Source organism: Pipistrellus hanaki (genome assembly GCF_964339955.1).
Source record: "Pipistrellus hanaki genome assembly, chromosome: 1".
NCBI lineage: Eukaryota > Metazoa > Chordata > Mammalia > Chiroptera > Vespertilionidae > Pipistrellus > Pipistrellus hanaki.
This window is the reverse complement of record NC_140503.1, coordinates 32,367,687-32,394,341: the sequence shown is the minus strand read 5'-3', so window position 1 is coordinate 32,394,341 and position 26,655 is coordinate 32,367,687. Positions and strand designations below refer to the sequence as shown.

The following is a 26,655-nucleotide window of genomic DNA, read 5'->3' as shown; positions in this document are numbered from 1 at the left end:
AAGCTCTGGAGGGGCAACTTACCCGGAATTTCCACAGTGTACAGGTACCGAAACTCTTCAAGACTCCCTTCTAACCAAATACTGATTTGTGCAATTTTTTCATCTCTTGCACTCAGCCTGTCCATTAGAGTTTCTATTTCTTGCAAAGTGTCTTGACTATCACATACAAATTCCTTAAAAAAAAAAAAAAAAAAAAAAGTAGCATTTTTGGGTGTGTATGAATTGCAATAAAATAAAAAGTAAAAACGTTCTGACCAGGAAATCATATCCAAGACAAAAACGTATGTGCAAAATTGGTGTTAGTCGTGCAAAATAAATGTGCAAATTCGCAAAGTTCTATAAAAGATCTCAGAAGAAACGGATTAGTAAATCACCGAACTAAAAAAAAAAAAAAAAATGCTGTCAATGGTTAATTTTCTTATGGAGCTATCATTGACATAGAACATTACATTGTTCGGGAGGTAAATACTCTTAGAAATATGGTAAAACAAAAACTCACCTTTATGGTGACCTGAAATTCTGCCCACAAGTCCAAATATTGTGCTAAAATAAAGATTTAAAAAAAATGCACAGGTTACTGAAACAATTGGAACTTTTTTTTTTTTTAATCAAAGAAATGCTATTTGTGTCTCAAAAATTGTTTTGTGTAAATATTCCAAAATGACAGAAGAATTAGGTCAGACTTGCCCTCCCACCGCAAACAAGCAGAGAACGGGACCACGTGAGCCAGGTGGGTGCGTGGTCTTCAGGTGACTCCAGCCCCCAGCTGCTGATACCCCGGCCAGCAAGCTGCCCCACATCGAGCTGCCCCAGCTGAAGTCATGTGGGGCAGACCCCATTGTCTCCACCATGCTCTGACCAAATGGGCAATTTGTGAGCAAAGTAAATGATGTGCTGCAATGTGCTCCCCTTTCTTCTCTCTTTAAAAACCAATAAAAACCATATCCTTGGTGAGGATTTAAAAACAAATACTAAAATAAAAAAAAACACTTGCAGATAAATAGTAGCCCCAAATTGGAAAGAATTCAAATGCCCTTCCGCTGGTGAATCCTATATAATAAAAAGCCAGAGGCCATAAGCGTCGTGACCACAACGACCACTTGACTGTTCGCCATGAGGTGACTTTGACCACCTCTCGGTCCCTGCACCCCTGGTCCGAGAGCAGCGGCCCGATGGAACTGGGGACTGGTGAGTGGGCTGAACGGCTGACCTCTTGGTCCCTGTCCCCAGCCCCACAGGCTCTGATGGATCGGCGATGGCGAATTGGGAAATCGGAGTGGGCGGCAGGAGGACCGGGCTGGCTGTCAGGCCGTTGCTCATCCCCAGCAGCTCGGGGGCTCAGGCCTGCAGGAAAGCAGGTGCAGGCGACTTCACCTCCATGTGCGTGTGCCAGGCCGGCGGCTGATGGAACATGCTGCCCGCTCAGGGCCGCTCACGCTGGGGCAGACAGGTCGCAGCCATGCCCCGCAGTTGCTTTCAGCGCCTCAAGCCCCAGCGGCAGTGGCAGCGGCAACGGTGCCTGAATGAGCGGCCCCGAGTGGGCAGTGTGTTCCATCAGCGGCTGACCTGGCACTCGCACATGGAGGTGAAGTCACCAGTCATTCAGGAGCAGCCGGGGATGAGCTGGTGGGTCCCAACGGCCTGACAGCCTGGTGGCGGAGGGGGTGTTCGGCCTGGGAACTGGCGAATGGGCAGAAGATGGCCCTGATCGCAAGAGGCCAGGTCTAGGGACCCTACGCACACGATTTCATGCGCTGAGCCTCTAGTGGGTTAAAAAACAAACAAAAAAAACATGGTATAGCCATGTAGTAGAATACTATACAGCTACCTAAAGGAGCAAGCCAATGATATGTGCAACAACATGGATGGGTCTTAAAAACAGCTGGTTGAGTGAGAGAAGCCAGGTACAAAAGTGTGCATAGTCTATCATTCCATTTATATCCAGTCCTTAGTGACAGAAAGCAGGTCAGTGGTTTCCAGGAACTGGAAGTCGGGTGGGACGACAAAGGAACACAAGGAGTGAGAATGACCTAGGTCTTGTTTGTGCTGGTAGTGGTTACGATGGAAGGCACATTTACCAAAACTCATTGAACTTAAGAGGGTGCATCCATTGCATGGAAACCGGTAAAATTTGATTTAAATAAAAACAAAAGCTTTCTACTTTATAAGTAAAGATCACACAGGACACACGACTTACCGTAATTAGCTATCAGCTGCCAGGACAGGTCAATGTAGATGGACTTGCTGGCTTCTGGTGCGTACGGCTCTATCTTGGTCTTTATGTATGCAATGTACTGGAAATCAAAGGCATGGAATTGCTTTAGGCAGTTTAGTTACTGTAAATTAGTTCTCTGTGCAGTCACTCAGCAAACACTTATTGATTCCTCTGTGCCATCAACTGTTCTACGTGCAGTGGTAACAGTAGTGAAGAGCCCTGCCAAGCTTACATTCTAGTGCGGGAGATAAAGATCCTGCTTTCTAGCAAGCATTTCGGCACCCAAATAAACTGAATATAATTTTACATAGAAGAAATTAAATGGTATTCTAAATTCTCTCTTTCTCTCTCTCCCTCCCTCTACCTCCCCCCCCCTCTCTTTCTCTCTCTCTCTCTCTCTCTCTCACTCACACACACACACACACACACACACACACACACACAGTGTTCCTTATGCAAAATGGTGTGCAGTGAAAGTCACAGCGGGGATGCTGCCTGACGGGAGGAACTCAGCATAAGATCAGGGAGAGGGAAGACACTCACTGGGCTGGTGATGGAGGTGACGGTGGTTTGGACGGTAAAGGCATGGCTTTCTCTCTGACCACCCACTACTCAGGAAATCTAATGAAAGGACGGACTTTGGGATGTAAGCGTGACACTGGTCCAGTTTCAAGAGAGAAATAAATAGCAGTGACTGGAAACTACTGAAAAAAACATCAGGAGATGACCTCGAACTGTTTTTACCACAGTGGTACAGTGTTTACTCATGCAGCCTTGGCCTTGTGGCAGCCTTCGCATGGCTTGTTGGCAGATATTACAGAAAACCAAAGCCAAGTCCAAATCGTCATTCCTGCCTCTCTCTGAACGTGATCACTGTTTGCAGACTTGCCTGGTTCAGCTGGCCTCCCGTCACTCTCCCGGGGTTAACTCCCTGAACTGTAATGACCTATTTATAGGCCCATCTCCTGGGCCAGAGGGTGGGCTTCCCGAGGGCTCGGGGCGGGGCCTTGTTCAGCGCTGCACTCATGGCACCTTCCCCAGGGTTTGGGCTCAGCGGACGCTTAGAGTGTGTGTTGAGTGAAGACACGTAATCAGCAAAACAGAATGGTGAGTGAATAAGATAAAAGCACAGGGTCATCCAGGGGAATCAGTAGGTTGGGCATTTTAATCCAAAAGCGGAACTTTTAGAATCAGCCATTGACACAGGCATTCATTTGCTTGCTCATTACCAAAATAGCAGTAAAATTCCAAGTATTTTAATGAATAATATATATCACCGTGACAGGAAGAAAATAGAGTGGGGTATTTCCATGAATGGATGGAATTCCTTATGAGTTTGGCTCAAGGGCTAGAAGAACAAAGATGTGTGTGGGGCTTACTGGCGATGGTACCTGAGCTCCATGGAGCACATTTACTTTTTCAAAGTACCTTTTATGCCACTTTAATTCTACCAAAAAAATATACAAGCTGTTGGTGGGAAAACTGCTATCGTTGAACTGAGGACAACAATCACCCAGAGAGCTAAAGGAATGTTCTCCTTACATACAGTCTTATTGCTGTAGGACTGCTTTTATTTTTCCAACTATTAAAAAATTCTTTAAAAAAATGTGGAGCCTCGGTTTCCCCCTCTATAAAAGGGGCAGAATATATTATCCACTTTGTAAGGTTACTGGGATCGCCCCACGGAACCGAATCTCTCTTACATGCGAGGGACTGCGCCAAGAGTTGGGATACACTGACCCACTTCCTGACCTATCGAGGTCCCGACGGTTCACTGGGGGGAGAGATACAATCAGTACAAACAGCCTAATTTTTAAAATGGGCAGAAGAGCAAGCACTTCACAGAGAGCTTATACGAGTGGCCAAAACACATGGACAGGTGCTTCACTTGTCATCAGGAAAATACAAATAACGGGACCCCATCGCACATCCTCCAGGATGGTTCCATTGAAAAAGACGGAGCTTCGGTGAGAATGTAGAACAGCTGGTATCCTCAGACATTACTCCCGGAGTGGCAATCAGTGCAACCTCTGTGGGAAACTGGCACTCTGCGCTAACATGGGCGTATATATCTCCGTGGCTCTGTGATTCCACTCGTGTGTATGCCCAACAGAAATATGTACATATGTTCACCAAAAACACCAAAACAAAAAAAAAAACCCCACATGTACTAGCATTTTCCTAGCAACACTATTTGTAATAGCCCACACAAGAAACTCGGAACCCCCATCAATGGTAGAGTGTGTAAATATTGTAGTAGAGTCCTGCAATCGAGTACTATCCAGAACTAAGAACGAAGCAACCTCAACTGAACCCAACAATAAAGATGAACCTCGCAAGCACAGTGTTGAGCAGAAAAGTGCGCACTGTCTCATTCCACATGTGTCATGTTCAAAAACAGGCTAAACTAGCCTGTCGTGTTAGAAACCAGTCTGGTGCTGCCCTTGTGAGGCGGTCGGGGACGGGAAGGGGCTGGGAGGGCACATGGACACCAGCAACGCTTTGTTTCTCCATCTGGGTGCTGGTCACCCCGGTGTGTTCATCAGGCTTTTACATGTATGATTTGGGCACCTTCCTACAGGTACGTTAAGCTTCATTTAAAAGCCTTTAAGAGCTATTCTCTCACAACGATTACAACCAAGACCGCTGTGCACACTGAAGTGCTCTTGAACTTACGCGCTTCAACCTTTCATTTTCCAGGAGCAAAACTTCTGTTTCTAGGTCATGTACATATACTTCATTTTCTAAGTTCTTTAGAATTTCAAAATTATTTTTCAATCTTTTGCTTTCTTGATCCCGTGCCTGTTGTAATTCTTTCTTCAGTTTATTCTGCTCAGACATAAAGCCCACAATTAACACGCAGATTCAAGGATCAGGGCACTGATGCATTAGGCTGCCTGGACCACATTCAGAGAGGAGTCCCAAGGAAGTCCTGAACCATCAGCAGAGAGAGAGAGAGAGAGAGAGAGAGAGAGAGAGAGAGAGAGAGAGAGAGAGACAGAGAAGACCAGTGCACAAAATTCATGCATGGAGAGGTGGAAGGTCCCTCAGTCCAGCCTACACCCTCTCCAATACGGGACAGCCCTCTCGCTATCCAGGACCACTGGCTCCTAACCACTCACCTGCCTGCCTGTCTGATTGCCTCTAACCACCTCTGCCTCGGTCCCTGCCACTGTGGCTTCGTCCAGAAAGTCATCTGAAAGATGGCCAGTCTAATTAGCATATTACTATTTAGCATATACTTTAATTAGTAGAGATACTAGAGGCCTGGTGCATGAATTTGTACACCAGTGGGGTCCCTTAGTCTGGTCTGCAGGACTGGGCCATAACTGGTTCTCGATATCCCCAAAGGGGTCCCAGATTGTGAGAGGGCACAGGCCAGGCTGAGAGACCCCATTGGTGCACGATTGGGGCCAGGAAGGGAGGTGGGCGGTTGATCAGCTGCGGAGGGACTGTAGGAGGGCTCCAACGAGTGTCTGGCCCATATTGCTCAGTCCCAATCGGCCAGACCCCAGCAGCAAGCTAACCTACCAGTGGGAGCGTCTACCCCTCGGTGGTCAGTGCACGCCACAGCAACTGGTTGACGGGCTGACTGTCTGCTACCTGGTGGTCAGTGCATGTCATAGCAAGCAGTTGAGGAGCCTTAGCATATCATTAGCATATTATGCTTTGATTGAACAGCTGACCAGATGACTTAGCATATTAGTTATTATATAGGATACAGATATGCATATACACACATATACATATATATTGATATATGAACAAATGTCCAGCAAAAGTGGGAAGGAGGAGATACAAATACACATATATATGTATGTGTATATGTGAGTATATTGTTACAAAAATTGCAAAACATTAACATTAAAAGGGTTTAATCAGTGTTGATTTCCTGAAAACTCCAAAGGTGCCAAAGTATTACTGGGAGAATATACCAACATTTTCTTTTTTTAATATCAACATCTTAATAGAAGAAAGAACAACGGATGCATGGACTCTTTACCAGACTGTTCGTTTGTCTTGTAAACTCTCTTGTCATTACTGAAATCTGATCATTCAGTAAATTCTGTTCATGTTTTTGGTCTATAAAAGAGATAACAGAGAGCAAATAATTACCCACAATGTTCTCTGGCTTAAAAAAAAAAAATCATCAAAACAAGAAAGGAACCTGGTTTTAAAAGTCAAATACTATGGCTTATAATAAAAGCAACACTTGTGTCCAAATCCTAAGGCTAAAATCATAGCTGGAAATGATGTAATTTGCAAATTCATGTTAAGAAACAGGAGTAGTAGATAAAGAAGTTGATTCTACCTTTTACCAACTACAGGAAGAAACCATATAATAATAGTTGCTGCTAATTCTTAATTTTGAACAATCTTTAAAAAGAAAAGGAAAAATTTGACAACAGCAAGATTTTGTGTTATAAAGGAGAGGAAATTCATAGATAAGAAAACAAACAAACAAAAAGCCAAACCCTAGAGACTGGAGTTAAAGGTGATGAGGAAAGGTGAAGGAAATTCAACCTTGCTTTGGTGGGTGGGTAAACTGCTTGTTAGAATACAATGGTGAAATCCTCACCTGGGCTTAAGGTCAATCAATTACTCAGTGTTTCATACATACCCAACAGAATACGACTCAGCTCTTGAAACCGTTTGTTTTTGCTCATATATTCGTCTTCTGTATCGTGAAGTTTGGGAAGATATGTGACTAGTTCATCTTCCTTTATTTTGGTACTTTCCATTTCCTTAGCAATTTTTTGCTTTAAAGAAAGTAAAGCTGATTGTGAGGCATGATTTCGGAGAACTGACAAAACAGTTGAGAGTAATTATAAATTATTTGAGGGATAGAGTTCTCTCTTGGTCTTCTCCTGCCCTAAGGTGCACAGCAAGGTATCTGGCACATCTTAGATATTTTAATAATATTTGCTGGCTGACTCACCTGTAAACTAAGACGATGAGATTCAATGGCTTTCCAAAGATCCTCTCAGTTCTATAGTTCTATTACTACAATTCTGCTGTTACTATGTGTGTACTTGTACTCTCAAATCATTTGAGGAATTTCTCTTGGTGGACCATATTTTATGGGGGGGGGGGGAGAAACAAAAACAAGCAAACAGGTGTGAGATCCTCCCTCCTCCCAACTGGTGGGTGGAGTTATGACATTACTGGCATTTGCCACCGAGACATCCCCAAGACATTGAACCACCAATCAGAGAGTGCTGAGTGCCTTGGGGCCCACCCCTTCCTGTTCTGCCCTGGGTCCAACCATTTCCTGTTCCTCTCCTCAAAGGGCTCTTCAGTGCCCCATGTGTTGCTGTTCTCTCTCCGTCTGCGAGTCAGCCCGGTTGGGTCCCTTCTTCTCCCCCTCCTCTAATTCTGATTTCTCTACCTCCGTAATGAGTCCTGGTCGTCACTGGGGAATAAACCTTCCTTTAATATGTCTTGGTGGTCTCTGACTTCAGTTTCCTGCGCCTCGAACCATACAACAGGCAGCAGGACAGATTATACACAAGTTCTAAGAAATGTGTATAGTAATAAGAAATGGGAGGGGAGTAGCAATAATTAGATATACTTCTATAGCAAGCATGTCAAACTTGCAGCCCACGGGCCCCATGCAGCTCACAGTAAATATTTTTGCAGCAGCCCAGCCAATATAACGGTGTGTAAGCAACATTTTAATACAAATTTTGTGACTTAATTTTTACAATAACCTGTTACACATTATTAAGAACGAATTGCAACATCCCCTAATAACTGATTACTATAATCCTGTTCCATTGGATTGTACACGCCTTATGCGCAGACGCACCATTTCTCTCCACTGATACCAGCAGTGAATATGTTAGCAGCCGATTGCCACATCATTAGTCTTGGACTGACTTGTTTGGTGTGCGCAACAGGGAATATTTCGCTTTCAGAGAACAAGAAAAATAGGTTTATTTGCGTTATGCTTATTAATTTGTGCAGTTATTCAGTGTCTGGTAAGTTAATGTTCCAGACAAAAATATTAATTTTTATTGAAATGTTCTATTATTTTATGTTATCAATTACTCATTTATCTCGGCCCTTTGTATTCAGCGTGTTTCTATCGAAATAAACCTACGTTTCTATAAAAATGGAAGCTTTCGTTTTTTGCAGCCTGCATAAACTTAAACCTTGCTTATTTAGCCCGTGTTAGCCTTTGAGTTGGACATGCTTGTTTTACAGCAAATGGGTACAAAATGCCCAAAGCAAAGCATGAATTTGCCTGCTTACGTATTCAAACTCAGGCTTTGTTTCATTTCAAATGGAGTCGTTGTATTAAAAGTCAAGATGGGTTTAAGATGGTGACGAAGGCAGAGGCAGCCAGCTGAGGGTCACTAGCCATTCTCCTGTGTTGAACCTCAGGACTCCGGAGGTAAGCAGAGCATATGGCTGCCAGCTACAGGGGTTCCTCTGCTTCCCTGGCAGGTGGGTGTGACCAACGAGTAAGTGCTCCTGCCACTTCTGGGCCTCGCCCCTGCAGCCAGAAGGGGTAAGTGCCCCGTTGGCCCCTTCCTCCTGCCCCTGGCTGGAGAGGATGAGAATGGAAGCCACCACCTGGACCCACAAGTGTTAGCCAGATGCTGAGCAGATGGACCTGCCCCTCCTTCCTGGACTGCTCTCCTCCAGCCTCTACCGAGAAAGAGAAAGAACCGCCTCTCCTGCTGTAATGACCAGACCCAGTGGGTCTTCTCAACTAGATATGCAGGCTCTTAAGATTTGAATAGGCTGTCCCTGACCCAGTTGACTCTGACAAACTTCCATTTTTCTTTTTAGCCGAAGTTGTATCTGCACGTAACTTGAAGGAATCCCTGAGTGCCAGCAGGGCAGCAATGGACATGCTTCCCCAGCAGGAGGCGCCCTAAAACACACCTTGGCATAGGCCAGTGCCCTCTGACTCCACCAACGAGATAAACTCAGATGCAAGAGACCAGCACGGGCGGGCGGGTACTGTAGTGCCAGGTTCACACAGGACCAGCATCTCGTGGGCATACCTTCTAGGTCCCCACACGGGCCATGCCCACGTAGACGAGGCGCCAAACGCAGGAGAGCCCGATGTCATCATTTCCCACCAGTGAGGTCTCCCCGGGAAGACGCAGCACACCAACCAGGGGCTTTCCCGCACAAACTGTGCTACCCAATCCTGCAGCCAACAGTGCCCCTTTGTCAGGTGACCAGGCGGGAAGACAACGAGTTTGGCCAAAGTCACCTTCTCAGCAGAGAGAGGCTTGCTGACCCTCTACGACACGCCTTGCAGATGTTCACTGAGCTTTGGCATCTCTTTGATACAAGCAGCGTGCTTGCACCCTAATTAACACGGTGACACACCAGCCCATGTCCCCTTCTAAATTGCCATTAAAATCCTTATAAATATAGAAACACACACACACACACACACACACACACACACAACACCGTGATTTAAAAATGTCACAGTGCAGAATCAGGAGGAAATTTCAATCGTGTGTTATCTGCATTATGTTCTCTGCAGAAGAGCAGTGGGGGGCGGGGAGGGAGATCAGGAGGTGTGTGAATGTATGAATTCATTCCTATGGTCTGACTCTCCCCATCTCCGCTCCAGCCACCTGTCCCCTTTGTTCCTCACGTAGGACAGTCCTGCCTCAGACCCTCATGCTCAACATGCCCTCTGCCTGGCACCGCCTCCTGCAGACTTCTCCCCGCAGGCACGCTCCCCCACGCCTGCAGGGCTGGGCCCTCGCTGACTACCCTGTTCAAAAACAGCACGCACGCCAGCCCCTGTCCCTGCTTCCTTTTTCTCTGCAGCACTCGTCACCATCGAATATACCGCATGTTCTGTCTGTTTCTCTTGTTTCTCTTCAAACTCCCCGCAGTGGGAGTTGGAAAGGCCCAGCTCCGTTGTCCTTTTGTTTTCTGTGAGCATCGGGAAGGATGCCTAGCACAGCCAACAGAGGAGGGCTCCCACCCACCGCTCCCTCCGCTCCCCTCTGATCCTGGCATTCTGCGCCCACTCCCGCCACCGCCATCTGCTCCCTGCCTTGTGCCGGTTGCCAGGTCGCCTCTTCCTAGGCCAGGCCAGCCCTCTGACATCTGTGCCCGATGGATGCCGGTGCCCCCGAACTGCTGACTCTCCTGCACACCCCCTCCAAGTTACGTTTTTTAATTCAGGAAAGGACGTTTGATCCCAGTGTTCACCTGTGACAGCATCGCCGTTCCGAGGGCTCTTCACCTGCAGGGACGCTTTGCTGCGCCTTTCCTTTGTTTTCCTCCCAGCATTGCCCTGTGGAAGGCGCGCCTGCTCCTCGCCTGTCACTCATATTAGAAGTGGCTCTCCTTGGATTAGTTATCTGCAGAGGCTTCTGGATGAGGTGTGTGTGTGGGGGGGGGGGGGGGGGGCGGGAACTGGGGGGTCAGGATGGGCTTGAACTAGGGTCAGATCTAAACTCTGAGATGTAAGGGCTCCCTGCTCCATTGCTGCCTTCAAATACAAACTGTTTGGTGTTGCCGGGCGCCTTTCCCCCTTCAAACCAAATCAAGCCAGGAAGGCTCCTACCACCATCTCTCCTCCCCTCAACTTCTCTACCCATGGCCCATGGCGGCCCCGCGGAACACACGCTGGCCTTTGAAGGTCATGCCGTCACCCTGAGAGGGTGCAGTTTGTGTTGTTTCTGGGTGCCCTGGGTACTTCCGGTCCTTTATCCACCTCCCCCAGCAGCCACAGCCACACCCTAGATCAGTGGTCCGCAAGCAAGCCGGGCCTCAGGAGCCACATGCGGCTCTTTGGCCCCTTGAGTGTGGCTCTTCCACAAAATACCACGGCCTGGGCGATTCTATTTTGAAGAAGAGGCGTTAGAAGAAGTTTAAGTTTAAAAAATGTGGCTCTCAAAAGAAATTTCAATCGTTGTACTGTTGATATTTGGCTCTGTGGACTAATGAGTTTGCCGACCACTGCCCTAGTCTGTCCCAGGTCAGCTCTTGGCAGTTCCCAACGCAGTACAAAAATATTTCTGCTTGCTCCATTTCCTTTTTAGGAAAAGAAGAAAGATTCAGAATGAAATGTAGCTTTCTTCACACTAAAAGATTTGTTTTATATTTACCTAATTAGAGGAGCATGGAACATACACCCTCTCCCCGCACACAGCCCTCTACAATCATTCTTAGATGTAAAATAAAACTTACCTCGTACTCGCTCAATTGTTTAATTAACTTTTTTTCCTTGACGATAAATTCCGTCTCTGTTTTTTTTAAATCCGATGTAATTTTTTCAATCTTTGACAAATTTTCAGTGATCTCTTTTTCTCTAACACTGGTCTAATTAAAGGGGGGAAAAAAGATTTGTCATTTGTTGAGTAGCAGTCATCCTTTGATTTTTTTTCCAACAGCCAGGTAAATGAATATCTCTTTGCGTGAGATTTGGCTCTGATTTCAGATCATTACTTCTCAGTAACCATTGAAAATGTCCCCCCTCCTCCCCGTCAGAGATTAATTTCTTCACCAGATAGTATTTATAAATGACACGAGGAAATGGAGAATGAGATCAGTGAACAATGGAGGGTGGGCAGAGGGTAAATATGGAAGTTAAATAAGTGATGCTTGAGCTCTTTATTTTGTAGATGAATTCCTATAAAAACAATCAAGTTTCTGATCACAGGAGAAAACTGCCACTTCGTTTAATAATTTCCTACAAATGGATATATTTCTTAGGGAAATTATATGGTTCACCCTAAGCTTAAAGTCAGCCAAAAGGAGAATATCTTTTCGTTAAACTTAATATTGAAAAGACAATTACTGATGTGCCACATAGGAGACTAATACTAAGCCTGTTGCATTCCCTTACCTCTTCTATCAACTCATTGCGTCGATCTTCTGCGGTCCTGATTTCATCCAAAACCTCTTGTAATTCATCTTTTATCTTGTCTAGCCAACGTCCATGTCTTTTCGACAAACAAGCTATTTTCCACTGAGTTATAACACTAGAGATTAGAACAAAAAGATTGGGACAATTTTATGCCATCATTAAATTGACATAACAGTCTACTGAAAAGATGAAAACAAATTCTCTGATCATATAAAACTGTCGGTGCTACTGGTGATGCAGACTGCACGTGAGCTAATAAAATAAGACAGAAGGCGGGCTGCCTCAATGCCGGATCTGCACGTAGCTTCAAAGCAAGACGCTCTGTGGGCCCATCCAATAGGACAGTGGACACACCACACGTGGCAGCTAGCCTCCTTTCAGTCGGAGAGAAATGGAAAAGATCCAGGGGGCAGTGGAAGACAGGAGCGTCCCGGGCAGAAGAGGAATGGAAGCACCTAAATGACTCAAAGTGCTAACGAGGGATTTCAAGCTTCTAAGTTCTCAGATTTCTCTCCACCACAAAATAAAAAAGCTGCATAATTGGGAGCCAGAGTGTGCCATTCGAGTCTTATACATCGTATTATTACCAATGACAGCAATAATAATAATAATAATAATAATAAAATAGAGTTATGCTTTCCCAAGTGCTTCCTAGGGGCCAGGTGCTGATCTAAATAGACAGGCGGCATTCCTATCGTCCCCCCTTTACAGGGAGGGAGCAGAGAGACTATGAAATCGCTGAGCTGTGATCCCAGAGCGAATTAGAGGTAGAGCAATCAGTGTTGCCCCTCTGCAGAGCCTGTGCTCCCACCACTCTCCTCTGTCCCTGCACATCCCCTGCTGTCCCCACAAGGCCTGGATGTGCAAAAGGCATTACACAAATCTTGGCAATTTTACTTTTACTATTTCGCGACTTTACTCAATTGAAATGGAAAACTTTGGTTGTGGTCAGAGCCAAAAAATGCATGCACACACCACACTTATTTACACACATGTAGATCCAGAACTCACACAATTTAGCTTAAGAAAATCAGTTTCTTGGGTTCTAGCAACCAACAAGTACTTTGATCTCCTCCCTACTTTGGGGCACTGTTCATTCAGACACTAAATAACATACACAAAGGAACGTGTTTTCTTTACCATCTCTGAATTTCTCTTTCCAGGTTTTCATTCAGGATTTTTATGTGTTTCCGATAGACTTCCTGTGTTGCTCTAAAAACATGAGAAATATATTGGATTTGGCATTTATTTATAGGAGCTGTTAGAATATATAAAAACGTATGTATAAATCTTATGCGCAATAAGGTTATCGCCTCACTGAGACATGAAACAAACCTTGTGAAACAAATGCAGAAGTCAGTTGTAGAATAACAGAGAGATAACTAAAGTTCTGTGCAAGTGCACACTGATTTTGCCAAGTATCGAGGTGGATATCCAAGGAGAGAGAACAGACTCTGGGGTGCAGCTGGAGTGAGACTATTGGAGGTTCCTGTTGAACAGGAGGAGACACGTGGGTTGCCGGAACGGAGGAGCAATCCCACCGAGGAGAGGACCTCCCTGTTTGTAAAGACACTGGGGAAAGGAACAGCAAGTCGGGACCCCTGTGACAAAGGCAGACTCGCTCCCCACAGAGGCCCTGACGGGGAACAGCACTGTGACTGTAGGAGGAGTTAGAGTCAGCAAATTGGTGAGGATCTCTGAATTCTAGATTGAGTTACAATTTGCCTTAATGTTTAATTCAGAGAGCCAATAGAAATGCTTGAACTAGGGGTAAATAGTAATGAAGGATGGAAGATTTTTCTGGTGGATCTCAAATGGATAAATATGAGAGGTCTCTAACATAGACAACAGAAGCCTTTATTATTTTCAATCCCTTTATTCCCTAAGTGCTTCGTCATGCACAGTGATGAGTTGAAGGCCACATAAAATGAGACTTTACACCTTTTTAAAATACAGAAATATTTACAAATGCAACTTAGAATATGAAATATGTTTAATAAACTACAAACACACTGTGCTCGTGTGTGTGTGTGTGTGTGTGTGTGTGTGTGTTTCTCTATTTGAAATCAATTTCTTACCTAAATAAACTTAATATCCTCCCCTGGAACTGCAGGGTTCTTTATAATTTGCCCCAACGTAGTAGTTGATTTTATTTATTTACATATTTAATTTAATCCCCAAAGGGGTTGACTAGTTTAAAATAAAGCAACAATAATTGAAAAAAATCCTTAATGGATGCCAGTATTTGGCTCTGAGCTTCCTGGTGATCAGAGTAATGATGACACAATAACTCATTTTAAATTTGCATTCTTCACAAGGAACGTAAAACCTCAATCAAACTGGTTCTATTTTCGTGCTCTTTATAGTGAAGAGTTTATAGTTTCCTTTCTGAGGCTCACATGACGAAAAATAATGTTTAAAATATGATTTGACATGCAACCAAAAAGCTACACTTCCTGCCTTGCTCTACATTTCTGTTGATATGTGTCAAATTTTCATCACCACCCATCTTAGTTTTCTGTAGGTTTGTCTCTTCAGTACCCTATATTCAACTTATTTCTCTCTCTATGAAGGGCGATATTACTCCTCCACTGGATAAGCAAACAGAAAAATCTGATTTGCTTTTAAAGGCCTACAGTTTTAAATCTTTATATAACAAAGAAGAACTCCTTGACATTACTTTCCTTCACCCTTCTCTGATTGTTTCTTAATAATTCACACTATTCTTCAGTTATATACCATTCATTAGTTACTGTTTCTGTCTTAGACTTGATCCTGTGCCCAATGACAGTATAAGTTGCTTTATGTCCAGTGTTAGTGAGTGTAAGATGATAGAATATTTACATGGGGCATTTTCATAATAATTATAAAAATAAAAACTACACAACCCTCTTTGATCCAGGAATTCAACTTTGGATTCATTATAAAGAACCAGTCATGCTGAAAAAAGAGATAAAAGAAGATATAAACAAATGGAAGAATATATCATGTTCATGAATTGGTAGAATCAACATCTTTAAAATGTCCATACTACCCAAAGCAATCTATAGGGTCAATGCAATCCCCATTAAAATACCAACAGCATACTTAAAAGACCTTGAACAAACTCTCCAAAAATTCATCTGGAATAAAAAAAGACCCTGAATAGTGGCAGCAATCTTGAGAAAGAAGAACAAAGTTGGAGGGATCAAAATAATAGACATCAAGCTGAATTACAAAACCACTGTTCTCAAAACAGCCTGGTACTGGCACTAGAACAGACATAGATGAATGGAACAGGCAGAGAACCCAGAAATTAACCCATGCCACTATGCTCAATTAATATTTGACAAAGGAGGCAAGAGGATACAATGGAGTTAAGACAGTCTCTTCAGTAAATAGTATTAGAAAAATTGGAAGGATGCATGCAAAAAAATGAAACTAGATCACCAATTTATACCATACACAAAAATAAACTCAAAGTGGATAAAGAACTTAAATGTAAGACAGGAAACCATAAAAATCTTAGAAGAAGCTATAGGCAGCAAAATAGCAGACATTTGTCATAGCAAAACTTACCGATACAGCTCCTAGGACAATGGAAACTATAATAAGAAGAAAATAAACAAATGGGACTACATCAAAGTAAAAAGCTTTTTTACAGCAAAAGAAACCATCAACAAAACAATAAGAAAGCCCACTGCATGGGAGAATATATTTGCCAATGTTATCTCTGATAAAGGTTTAATCTTCAAAATTTATAAGGAACTCATACAACTTAATAAAAGGAAGATAAAGAACCCAATAAAAAAAATGGGCAAAGGACCTAAATAGACACTTTTTGAAAGAGGACATAGAGAAGACCAAGAGACATATGAAAACATGCTCAAAGTCACTAATCATCCAAGAGATGCAAATCAAAACAAAAATGAGGTATCATCTCACACCTGTCAGAATGGCTATCATCAACAAATCAACAATGGACAAGTGCTGGAGAGGATGCGGAGAAAAAGGAACCCTCTTGCACTGCTGGTGGGAATGCAAGACTGGTGCAGCCACTGTGGAGAACAGTAAGGCGTTTCCTCAAATAATTAAAAATGGAACTGCCATTTGACACAGTAACCCCACTTCTAGGAGCATATCCCAAGAAAACAGAAACACCAATCAGAAAGAATATGTTCATAGCTAATTCACCATAGCTAAGATTTGGAAACAGCCTAAGTGCCCATCAACAGATGAGTGGATTAGAAAACTGTGGAACATCTACACAATGGAATACTATGCTGCTGTAAAAAAGGAGGGATCCTTACCATTTGCAACAGCACGGATGGAACTGGAGAGCATTATGCAAAGTGAAATAAGCCAGTCAGAGAAAGATAAATATCACATGATCTCACTCATTTGTGGAATATAATGAACACAAACTGACGAACAAAAATAGAACCAGAGTTATAGAAGCATTGAACAGACTGTCCAACCTATAAGGGAAGGCATGGGGATAAGGGGATAAGAGATCAACCAAAGGACTTGTATGCATGCATATGAGCATAACCAATGGACACAGATTGGGGGGGGGGAGGGGAACGGAACGCGTAAGGGCATGTGCTGGGGGTTGGGGACAACTGAGGTCAATGGGGGGGGAAAGAGACTTATGTAATACATTAAATGAAAATCTAAAAAAAGAAATAGTCACAAAGGTGGACAGAGATATGTTAACTTTGAAAAGTGTTAGTAATATAGGAAACAGAAAAACACACACAAATGTCCATCAACAAAGTATTAGTTAAATAAAATACAGTATAATCTGCAGAAGAAATACTATATAGTTAGAGAAAAGAATAAAAAGGTCCTGTATATATGATTTTCCCCTTTATTTTGAAATAGCTTTAAACTCAACAGGTTAAGTGCCAAATCAGTGCAAAGAATTCCCATAACTTTTTTACCAACCACTTTTTTTTTTCATTCTCTCAGATAGAATTTCTCCAGCTTTATTGAGATACTAGAGACCCAGTGCACAAAATTCATACATGGGGGCAGCGGGGGGGGGGGGGGGGGGAGGGGGGAGTGGGCAGGAGGTGTCCCTCAGCCCAGCCTGCACCCTCTCCAATCTGGGACCCCTCAAAGGATGTTCAACTGCTGATTTATAGGGATTGGGCTTAAACTGGCAGTAGGACATCCCTCTCGCAATCTGGGACTGCTACCTCCTAACCACTCACCTGCCTGCCTGATTGCCCCTAACCACTCTGCCTGCCGGCCTGTTTGCCCCAAAGGCCCCCCTCCACTAGCCTGATCATCCCCAACTGCCCCCCATGCCAGTGTGCTTGCCCCCAACTGCCTCTCCTGCCAGCCTGCTTGCCCCCAAATGACTCCCTGCTGGCTGGCTAGCCCCCCCCACTTCCCTCCCCACTGGCTTGCTTGCCCGCAACTGACTCCCTGCTGACATGCTCACTCCAAAATGCCCCCCCCCCCCGCTGTCCTGATCACCCCCCAAACTGAACTCCAGTGATAGCCTGCTTGCCCCCAACTGGCCCCCCTGCTGGTCTGCTCACCCCTAACTCACACCCCCACCCTCCCCTGCCAGCCTGATCACCCCCAATGCCCACCCTCATCTCACCTGTCTGATCACCCACAATTGCCGTCCCATCCTGGCCTGATCACCCACAACTGCCCTCTCCTCTTGGCCTCTAACAGCCTCTACTTCAGCCCTGCCACCATGACTTTGTCCAGAAGAACATCTGGAAGGTCTCTTGGAAGGTCTCCCAGTCTAATTAGCATATTACCCTTTTATTAATATAGATAGAAGCCTGGTGCATGGGTGGGTGCCTGCTGGTTTGCTCTGAAGGGTATCCCAGATCAGAGTGGGAGTTCCCTTGGGGCATGGGGCGACATGGGCAAGGGGCCTGTGGTGGTTTTCAGGCCAGCCATGCCCCCATTGGGTGAGGGTCCCCGCTGGGGGGCGTGGCCAGCCTGGTTGAGGGGCTAAGGGCAGTTAGCAGGCTGGTCAAGACTCCCAGTGGGGACCCTCACCCCATGGGAGTGTGGCCAGCCTGGGTGAGGGGCGGAGGACCATTTTCAGGCTGGCCACACCCTCTTCAGGATGGGGGTTCCTACTGGGGTGGTTGACAAGCCTGGGTGAGGGAATGAGGGCTGTTTGCAGGCTGGTCAAGCCCCCTTGTGGAGACCCTCACCCCATGAGGGTGTGGCCAGCCTGGGTAAGGGGCTTTTTTTTCTTTTTCTTTTTCAGCACCTCCTTGAGTGGAGGCCAGGGCCGACTGGAAGCAGGTATCTAGGATTTATTTACCTTCTATAATTGAAACTTTGTAACCTTGAGCAGAGGCCAGGGCCAGCCAGGGCGGGGAAGTTTGGCTTCCTCCATTGCCAGGGGCAACCAAAGCCTCCTGCTCACTCCAGCTCTGTGGTTGGCACCATAGTTGCTGGGTTAATTTGCATACTCTCTCCTGCTTGGCTGGTGGGTGTAGCAAAGTGATGGTTAATTTGCATGTTTCTCTTTCATTAGTATAGATAACTGACATATAACATTGTGTAAGTTACCCAGATATTTGGGGAAAATCCAATTACAAGACTACAACCTGAGTTTTAGGTAAATAAATAAATATGCACATATCTAGCTATATAAAATTCTACAATAATATGCAAATCGACCAAACAGTGGAATGACCAGCAAAATGACCAGTTGCTGTGATGTGCACTGACCACCAGGGGGCAGACACTCAAGGCAAGAGCTGCCCCATCCTGCAGACCCTGACTGGCAGTGGGGGTTGGGGCCAGCAAGCAGGTGGTGCCAGGCCAGCCAAGGTGGGTGCGAGCAGGGGTCCCCAGTTGCCTGCCAGTTGCCCAACAGATTGGTGTTGATATCTGGCCAGGCCTAGGGACCCTACCCATGCATAAATTTTGTGCACTGGGCCTCTCTTATATACATATAAAAGCCTAAGTGACCAGTGGTCAGGCTGGTAGTTTGATACACAATGACCACCAGGGGGCAGACGCTCAATGCTCAGGCATGGGAACATGGAACTGACTGATGAATTTCAGAGGGAAGGGGGGTGGAGAGAGGGCAGGAAAACATTAACCGAAGATCTTATATGCATACTAGAGGTCTGGTGCACGGATTCATGCACTGGTGGGGCCCCTCAGCCTGGCCTGTGGAGATCTGGCGAAATCATCTCTCTGACATCCCCCGAGGGCTCCCAGATTGCGAGAGGGCACAGGCCAGGCTGAGGGGTCCCTCTAACATGTACATATTATGTAGTATAGATAAATGTAAACATACTAGAGGCCCCGTGCATGGATTCATGGATGCCCACAGGTGGCCAGTGAGGAGCCTGAGCCAGGGTCGGGTGTCACTCCTGCTCATTCCAGCCCTGCTGCGCCTGCCGCTGCTGCCACTTGGTAGCACTGCTGTGGAGGTGGGAGAGGCTTGTGCTGCTGTGAATCCTGCTTCTTGCTGAGCAGTGCTCCTACTATGGGAGCACACCGACCACCAGGGGGCAGCTTTGCATTCAGCGTCTGCCCCCTGGTGGTCAGTGTGTGTCATAGTAAGTGGTTGACCGGTTGTTCGGTCATTCAGTTGCTTAGGCTTTTATATAGAGAGATATTAGAAAGTATGTATAGCAAACTGTTAACAGTAATTATTTCTGTGGAGAGTTTTAGGAAACTTATTCTTGAAGTTATAAATTTCTATATTTGAATTTTAAAATCAGGTATAGGCATTACTTTTTAATCAGAAAAAATAAAATAGCAATTAAAGTGATTTAGAATGGTAGAAATGAACATCATGGAGGGTCAGTGCTATAACAACAGTTAGGTACATTCTTGTCACTAGACCCCTAACTCGTCCACTCCTCATGCTCAGCAACTTGTATAGAACTTAGAATCTGTCTAACCTTTCAATGAATGATTCAATGATAATGATTGTTCAGTATTGTAAAACAAAGAGACAAAATTACAAACCTCTTTTTTTGTAGGAGATTAGAAATTGATATATATTTATAGTTACTATCTTTTTAAAAATGCAGAAAGGAATGAAGATTAAAAATTTCAAAGGCAACAAACATACCGATAAAGTTCAAAAAGTGAGACAAGTCCTTCTTCCATATTTCTGATGTCTACTTTTCTTTGTGACAGGAAGTTTTCTTTATCAGAAATAAATTTCATTTGTTTGGCACTTCTACCATAAAAACAAACAAACACAGAGATATCATATTTTAAAGGTTTAAATAATCATTTTTAAATCATCTGCATGAGAAAATATGCCATCACAAAAATTTCAAAAGTAGTTTGGAAAATTCAGTTCATAAACTATTGACCTAACAAATTTTCCCAATGAATCAGTAAAAACAGAAACAGTCTTTCTGCATGTGGTGGCTAAATCTAAAGTTATAAAAATTCCCAATGAAAAGAGCACTAATTATAATAGAAACCATAAAACAATAAGAACTGCTATATAGTACTTTATCGCTCTGAATGTGTGTGTCTCTCCTACTACATTTATTAATTCTCTCATATTCTTTTGTGAAATGTAAAGGGGTCGATCAGACCAATTTTGAAATATATTTTATTGATTTTACAGAGAGAAAGAGAGAGAGTTAGAAACATCAATGAGAAACATCAATCAGCTGCCTCCTGCACGCTCCCTACTGGGGATTGAACCCACAACCAAGGTATATGCCCTTGACCAGAATCAAGCTGGGGACCCTTGGATCTACGAGCTGATGCTCTACCCACTGAGCAAAACCAGTTAAGGCCAATTTTGAATACTGCCTCTACCTCTTCCCAGGGGTGTGACCTTGAAAATAAACTTTACCTGTTAATGAGCCTCAATTTCCCCATCCACAAAATGAGGATCAAAATACCCTTTTCAATGGGATTAAATGAGATGTAAGCATTTTGTAAAAAGTGGTTTCTTTGTTTTGTTTGTTTGTCTCTAACTTGCAGAAAGAATAATAGGAAGGTTATGGTTTTATTCACAATTCCACAAATGGATAGGAACACACCTTAATGGAAAGTACTTTAAAGTGCCAATAGGTTTTAAAGCTAGGATACGTTCAGGTGGAGGGTTACCACTTTGACAGCAAGGAAAGCACCCCATAACTACAGCATGTTGACTCATCTATGGATCAGAAATAGAAACATACTGGTCTTGTATTTTCCTTTTTTGAGAAAGAACTCTATCTTCCTCAGTCAAGACAATCTTCAATTGTTTGGAAAGAGTCTCCAATTTCTCTTGTAGCTCTTTGTTTGCTAACTGAGTTACGTTTATTTTTTCAGGCAACTAGGAAAAAAAAAAAAACACATACAAAATAACCAAAGTAGAGGACCTGCTTCACAGTTCCTTTGAGGGGAGTCAGGGTCAGGTTAGCAAACAATGACTATGCCACAAACATTGAGTGATTTAATTCTATATTAACCATCCAATTACACATTTTGGGGCTCCTTCTATAACTTATGTCAAAAGTATAGAATGGTAATAAACACTAATGCAAAACCAGAGAGTAGTAATTCACACGGAAATACAAATTGGGATTAGTAAACTGGGATCATTCACTTTATGATGTATTTCTTTTTTTCCAGAAGATGAACTACACGGGGAAGTAAAGTATAATAACAGCAGAAGCTATTGTTCAAAGCCTCTTTGACTGGATATTATGCTTGCTTTTTGCTAAATATTTCTATTTAAAGACAAAAAAAGAGTACTTATTAGTGGTCTGAAAGAGGTAAAAACTTCGTGTTTGGATGTCTCTGTTCAATTCCATCAAATGAGGTGGAAAAGATAGATTTAGTATTCAGTTCAAAATAACCTTCTGGCTGAGGATTGCTAAAATAGCTGGGTGAAAAAAAATCCTTAAGTGTTGAAGAACTAACAAGATGATGAGGAATCTCTAGGCCTAGTTCAACAAGAAAGCAAGAATCCATAGTGGTAAATCTAGCACTAAAAGTCCTTTGAACCCTTAGAACATGTACAGATGTGGAAGAAAACAACATGGAAAATGAATTTTGGTTTTCTTACATGACAAGGGGGACAAAAGCCAACACTTGGAGCTCACCTAGGTGTTGAGTCTGATAAACCTCCCATCACATTGTCTGGGATCCCAAAAAGCTTCCCTCTCTGGTGAAGGGTGAATCAGACGCTAACAAGCCATGGTCCGTGGTCACAAACCAACCTAAAGGTGTGTACACACACACACACACACACACACACACACACACACTAATGTATAAAATGCCAGGGGCCATCACGACCGAAACAACTGGATAAATGACTGAACAGCAGGCTGGGGCAGCTGTGGGGCAACCAGACCAGTGGGAGGGCAGTTGGGGGTGATGAGGCTGACAAGAGAGGCAGTGGGGGGGGTGACCAGGCTGGTGGGGAGGGGCAGTTGGGGGCAACCAGGCTGGCAGGGGGGCAGTTGGGGTGACCAGGCCAGCAGGGGGACAGTTGGGTCAACCAGGCCTATGGAGAGGCAGTTGGGGATGACCAGGCTGGGGGGGGGGGGGGAGGCGGGGGGGAGTGAGGTTGGGGGCCACCAGGTCAGCAGGGGGGCAAGTTAGGGGTGATCAGGCTAGCAGGCAGGTGAGCAGTTAGGAGCCAGGGGTCCCAGATTGTGAGAGGGGTGTGACATCCCCTGAGGGGTCCTGGATTGGAGAGGGTGCAGGCTGGGCTGAGGGGACCCCGTGTGTGTGTGTGTGTGTGTGTGTGTGTGCGTGTGTGTGTGTATTTGGGTCATATTATATATATATATATATATATATTATACCCAAATAAATAAATAATTGGATCATATTATATATACTGTTTTATAATAAACTAGAGGCCTGATGCACAAAATTCATGCGAGAGTAGGCCTTCCTTATCCCAGCTGTAGGTACTGGCCTCCCTCTGGCTCTCAGGACCCAGGCTTCCCTCTGGCAACTGGCAGGCACCCAGGACCCTGGCTTCCCTCACAGCCCCAGTTTTGTCCAGAAGGACATCCAGACTAATTAGCATATTATGCCTTTACTTGGGGCCCAGTGCACAAATTTGTGCACCTTGAAAGAAACTGTGGGCCACAAGGCTGTGGTAGTCACAGGGGATGGTCACAACCCATCCTCTATACCCCTGCCCAGCCCCCCCCACTATGTCCCTGGTCCCCTGTCTGCTGGCAGCCCCACTCCTGCTGCCACTGTTCCCATGCACTGACAGCGCTGGCCCTGCTTGCACCCGCTGACACTGTGGAACAATGGGGGCAGCGCCAGCAGCAGATGTGAGCAGGACCAGCACCATCAGCGGGTGCGAGTGGTAGCTGCTGCTCCAATTGCCCCTTGGGAGGAGGGGGAGGTAAAGAAGCCCTCAGGGGTGATCAGGGCTGTTAACCACCGCTCGCACCTGCTGATGGCACTGAACGATTGGGACTGGCACCAGGCCCCAGGCACCAGCAGCAGGTGCAAGCTGGGCCAGCAGTGGCAGTAGATGCCAGTGCTTGGCGGGACCACCATGTGCAGGAACAAAGAATTTTCAGTAACCGCTGAAACCAGTTTGGCTCAGTGGATAGAGCGTCAGTCTGCGGACTGAAAGGTCCCAGGTTCGATTCCGGTCAAGGGCATGTAGATTGGTTTGGGCACATCCCTGGTAGGGGGTGTGCAGGAGGCAGCTGGTCGATGTTTCTCTCTCATCGATGTTTCTAGCTCTCTATCCCTCTCCCTTCCTCTCTGTAAAAAAATCAATAAAATATGGGGGGGGAAATTTTTTTTTCAGTAACCACTAGAGGCTTGCCCTGATAACAGTGACCAGCACTCCACCTGCCCTCCTGTGAAGCCCCTGCTCATCTGCTCCACCATCCCACCACAGCCAATGCCCGCCATGTTCTGCACATGCCCCCTGGTGGTCAGCACACATCATAGCGACTGGTTGTTCAATTGTTCTGCTGTTCAGTCTATTTGCATATTAACCTTTTATTGTATAGCACTAGAGGCATGTTGCATGGATTCGTGCACCAGTGGGGTCCCTCAGGCTGGCCTGTGCCCTCTTGCAATTTGGGGCCCCTCAGCAGATGTCGGAGAGCTGGTTTCAGCCTGATTCCCGCAGGCCAGGTCAAGGGACCCCATCCGTGCATCAATCTGGGCATCTAGCCCTATCTAATAATCCTATCTAATAAAAGAGTAATATGCAAATTGACCATAACTCCAACACATAAGATAGCTGCCCCCATGTGGACACAAGATGGCCACCACAAGATGGTTGGCAGGGGAGAGCAATTGTGAGTGATCAGGCCAGTTGGGAGGGCAGTTGGGAGGTACCAAGCCTACAAGGGAGGGTAGTTGGGGGTGATCAGGACTGCAAGAGATGGCAGTTAAGGGTGACCGGGCTGGCAGAGGAGGGCAGTTAGAGGTGACTGGGCTAAGCAGGCAAGGGCAATTGGGAGTTACCAGGCCTTCAGGAGAGGGCAGTTGGGGGCAACCAGCCCAGCAGAGGAGGGCAATTGGGGGGACCAGGCCTGCAAGGGAGGGCAGTTGGGGGTAATCAGGCTGGCAGGGGAGGGAAGTTAGGGGCAATAAGGCTGGCAGGGGAGCATTTAGGCATCAATCAGGCTGGCAGGGGAGTGGTTATGGGTGATCAGGCTGGCATGCAGAAATGGTTAGGGGCAATCAGGCAGGCAGGCGAGTGGTTGGGAGCCAGCAGTCCTGGATTTTGAGAGGGCAGTCGGACATCCCTCGAGGGGTACCAGATTGGAGAGGGTACAGGCTGGGCTGAGGGACACACACACCCGTGCATGAATTTTGTACACTGGGCCTCTATTATGCATATAAGATCTTTGGTTAATCTCTTCCTGCCCTTCCCCCTTCCCCTTTGCCTCTCAGATTCATCAGTCTATTCCATGTTTCCATGCCTATGTGTTGAGTGTCTGTCCCTTGATGGTCATTGTGTATCATAGGGTTATTCGGTCACTTAGGCCAGTGGTCGGCAAAGTCATTAGTCAACAGAGCCAAATATCAACAGTATAACGATTGAAATTTCTTTTGAGAGCCAAATTTTTAAAACTTAAACTTATTCTAATGCCACTTCTTCAAAACAGACTCGCCCAGGCCATGGTGTTTTGTGGCCAAAGAGCCATATGTGGCTTAGGCTTTCATATACCGTATTTTCCGGACCATAAGACGCACCGGACCATAAGACGCACCAGTTTTTAGAGAAGGGAAATGAAGAAAAAAAGATTCTGAAACAAATAGTGTCCTAAAATATTTTATGTGCATTAAAACCCAACATCACAGTCATAAACACATGTAATCAACCCTGTAAAGTAAACAGCAGCATTTAGAACCATTTAGAACCATTATTAACAAATACAGTCAGCAAAAGACAAAATGTACTGTAAAACACAATAACGAGAGACTTCAGTAATAAATTAGAATAAAGTTGAAGATTTATGGTAAAGGTTCTGCTGAGATCTACAGTACACCTACCCAGTAGTCAAGCACGGCAACAGAGGGCGGAGAGGAATGATTGGGGGAATAGACACGGCATTCTTCCGGGCACGGAGTACGGGCCAGCAAGGGGTACAGGCGATGATTACGGTTTGGATTACGCAGTTACCGTACACCGCACCTGGGCTGACATGGAGATATGGCTGCAGCGAGGGCATAGAGGCTGACTACCATACATGGGAACTCCTCTACCACTCGGGGTTTACAGAGCGGGGCAGACACTCTGGGCACGGAGGAATGGACAGTGGCTGCAGCAAGCACACAGAGCCGGGCAAGTAAAAAACCTTTTTTTTACAGTATATGTGTAGGCTATATTTGGACCATAAGACGCAGGGACTTTTTCCCCCCACTTCTGGGGGAAAAAAAGTGCGTCTTATGGTCCGAAAAATACGGTATATAGATTTATCATATCCTAAATGATGACATTTAAATAAAGCATCTCTTTTAAGCTTTAATTGTATTTTGCCTCTAATTGCTCAACTTTCAAAATAAATGCCTCATTGAATGTCTATTGGAGAAATCTTGGTTTACAGACATGATTATTTACTTAAAATATAGTATTTCTTATAACCTAAGTTTTAAAATGTCTAGAGAATTCTCTAGAGGACTAAATTTTATTTAAATATCTCATTAACATTATTAAGTGCAATATGGGATTGCTACACAACAGCAAGAAGGTCCTATTTTTTCTTTTCTTTTCTTTTTTTTTTAATATATTGATTTTTTACAGAGAGAAAAGGAGAGAGATAGAGTTAGAAACATCAATGAGAGTCATCGATCAGCTGCCTCTTGCACGGGGACATGCCCGCAATCAAGGTACATGCCCTTGACTGGAATCAAACCTGGGACCCTTCAGTCCGCAGGCAATGCTCTATCCACCAAGCCAAACCGGTTTTAGCAGGTCCTATTTTTTCTAATTAACTCACATAAAAATGTCTATTAGTCATGAATATTCCTAATATAAAATAACAATATCCACTTGAAAAGTTATCAAGAAAATAATTTATCTTTGAATGAGCAATTTTTTCTTTTATACTTAAAGTGCTCTGGGAGAAAAATAAAATCTTTAAATCAATTACTGTGACTGATCATGATTATTACTAGTTAATTAAAAATCTAGTTT

The 26,655-nt window shown here is 44.7% G+C and overlaps 1 protein-coding gene across 1 annotated transcript in view; it reads right to left on the bottom strand.

The window, feature by feature from the left end:
- Nucleotides 1-26,655, bottom strand: part of CCDC175 (coiled-coil domain containing 175) — a 52,247-nt gene that overhangs the window by 5,726 nt on the left and 19,866 nt on the right. The window contains exons 9-19 of the mRNA XM_084879545.1: nt 21,209-21,345; nt 20,131-20,241; nt 13,215-13,286; nt 12,054-12,189; nt 11,396-11,527; nt 6,837-6,975; nt 6,219-6,298; nt 4,892-5,044; nt 2,198-2,294; nt 500-543; nt 23-173 (exon numbers count right to left, since the gene is read on the bottom strand). Of these exons, the coding sequence (XP_084735671.1) occupies nt 23-173; nt 500-543; nt 2,198-2,294; nt 4,892-5,044; nt 6,219-6,298; nt 6,837-6,975; nt 11,396-11,527; nt 12,054-12,189; nt 13,215-13,286; nt 20,131-20,241; nt 21,209-21,345 (1,252 nt within the window). The remainder of the gene's footprint in view (nt 1-22; nt 174-499; nt 544-2,197; nt 2,295-4,891; nt 5,045-6,218; nt 6,299-6,836; nt 6,976-11,395; nt 11,528-12,053; nt 12,190-13,214; nt 13,287-20,130; nt 20,242-21,208; nt 21,346-26,655) is intronic.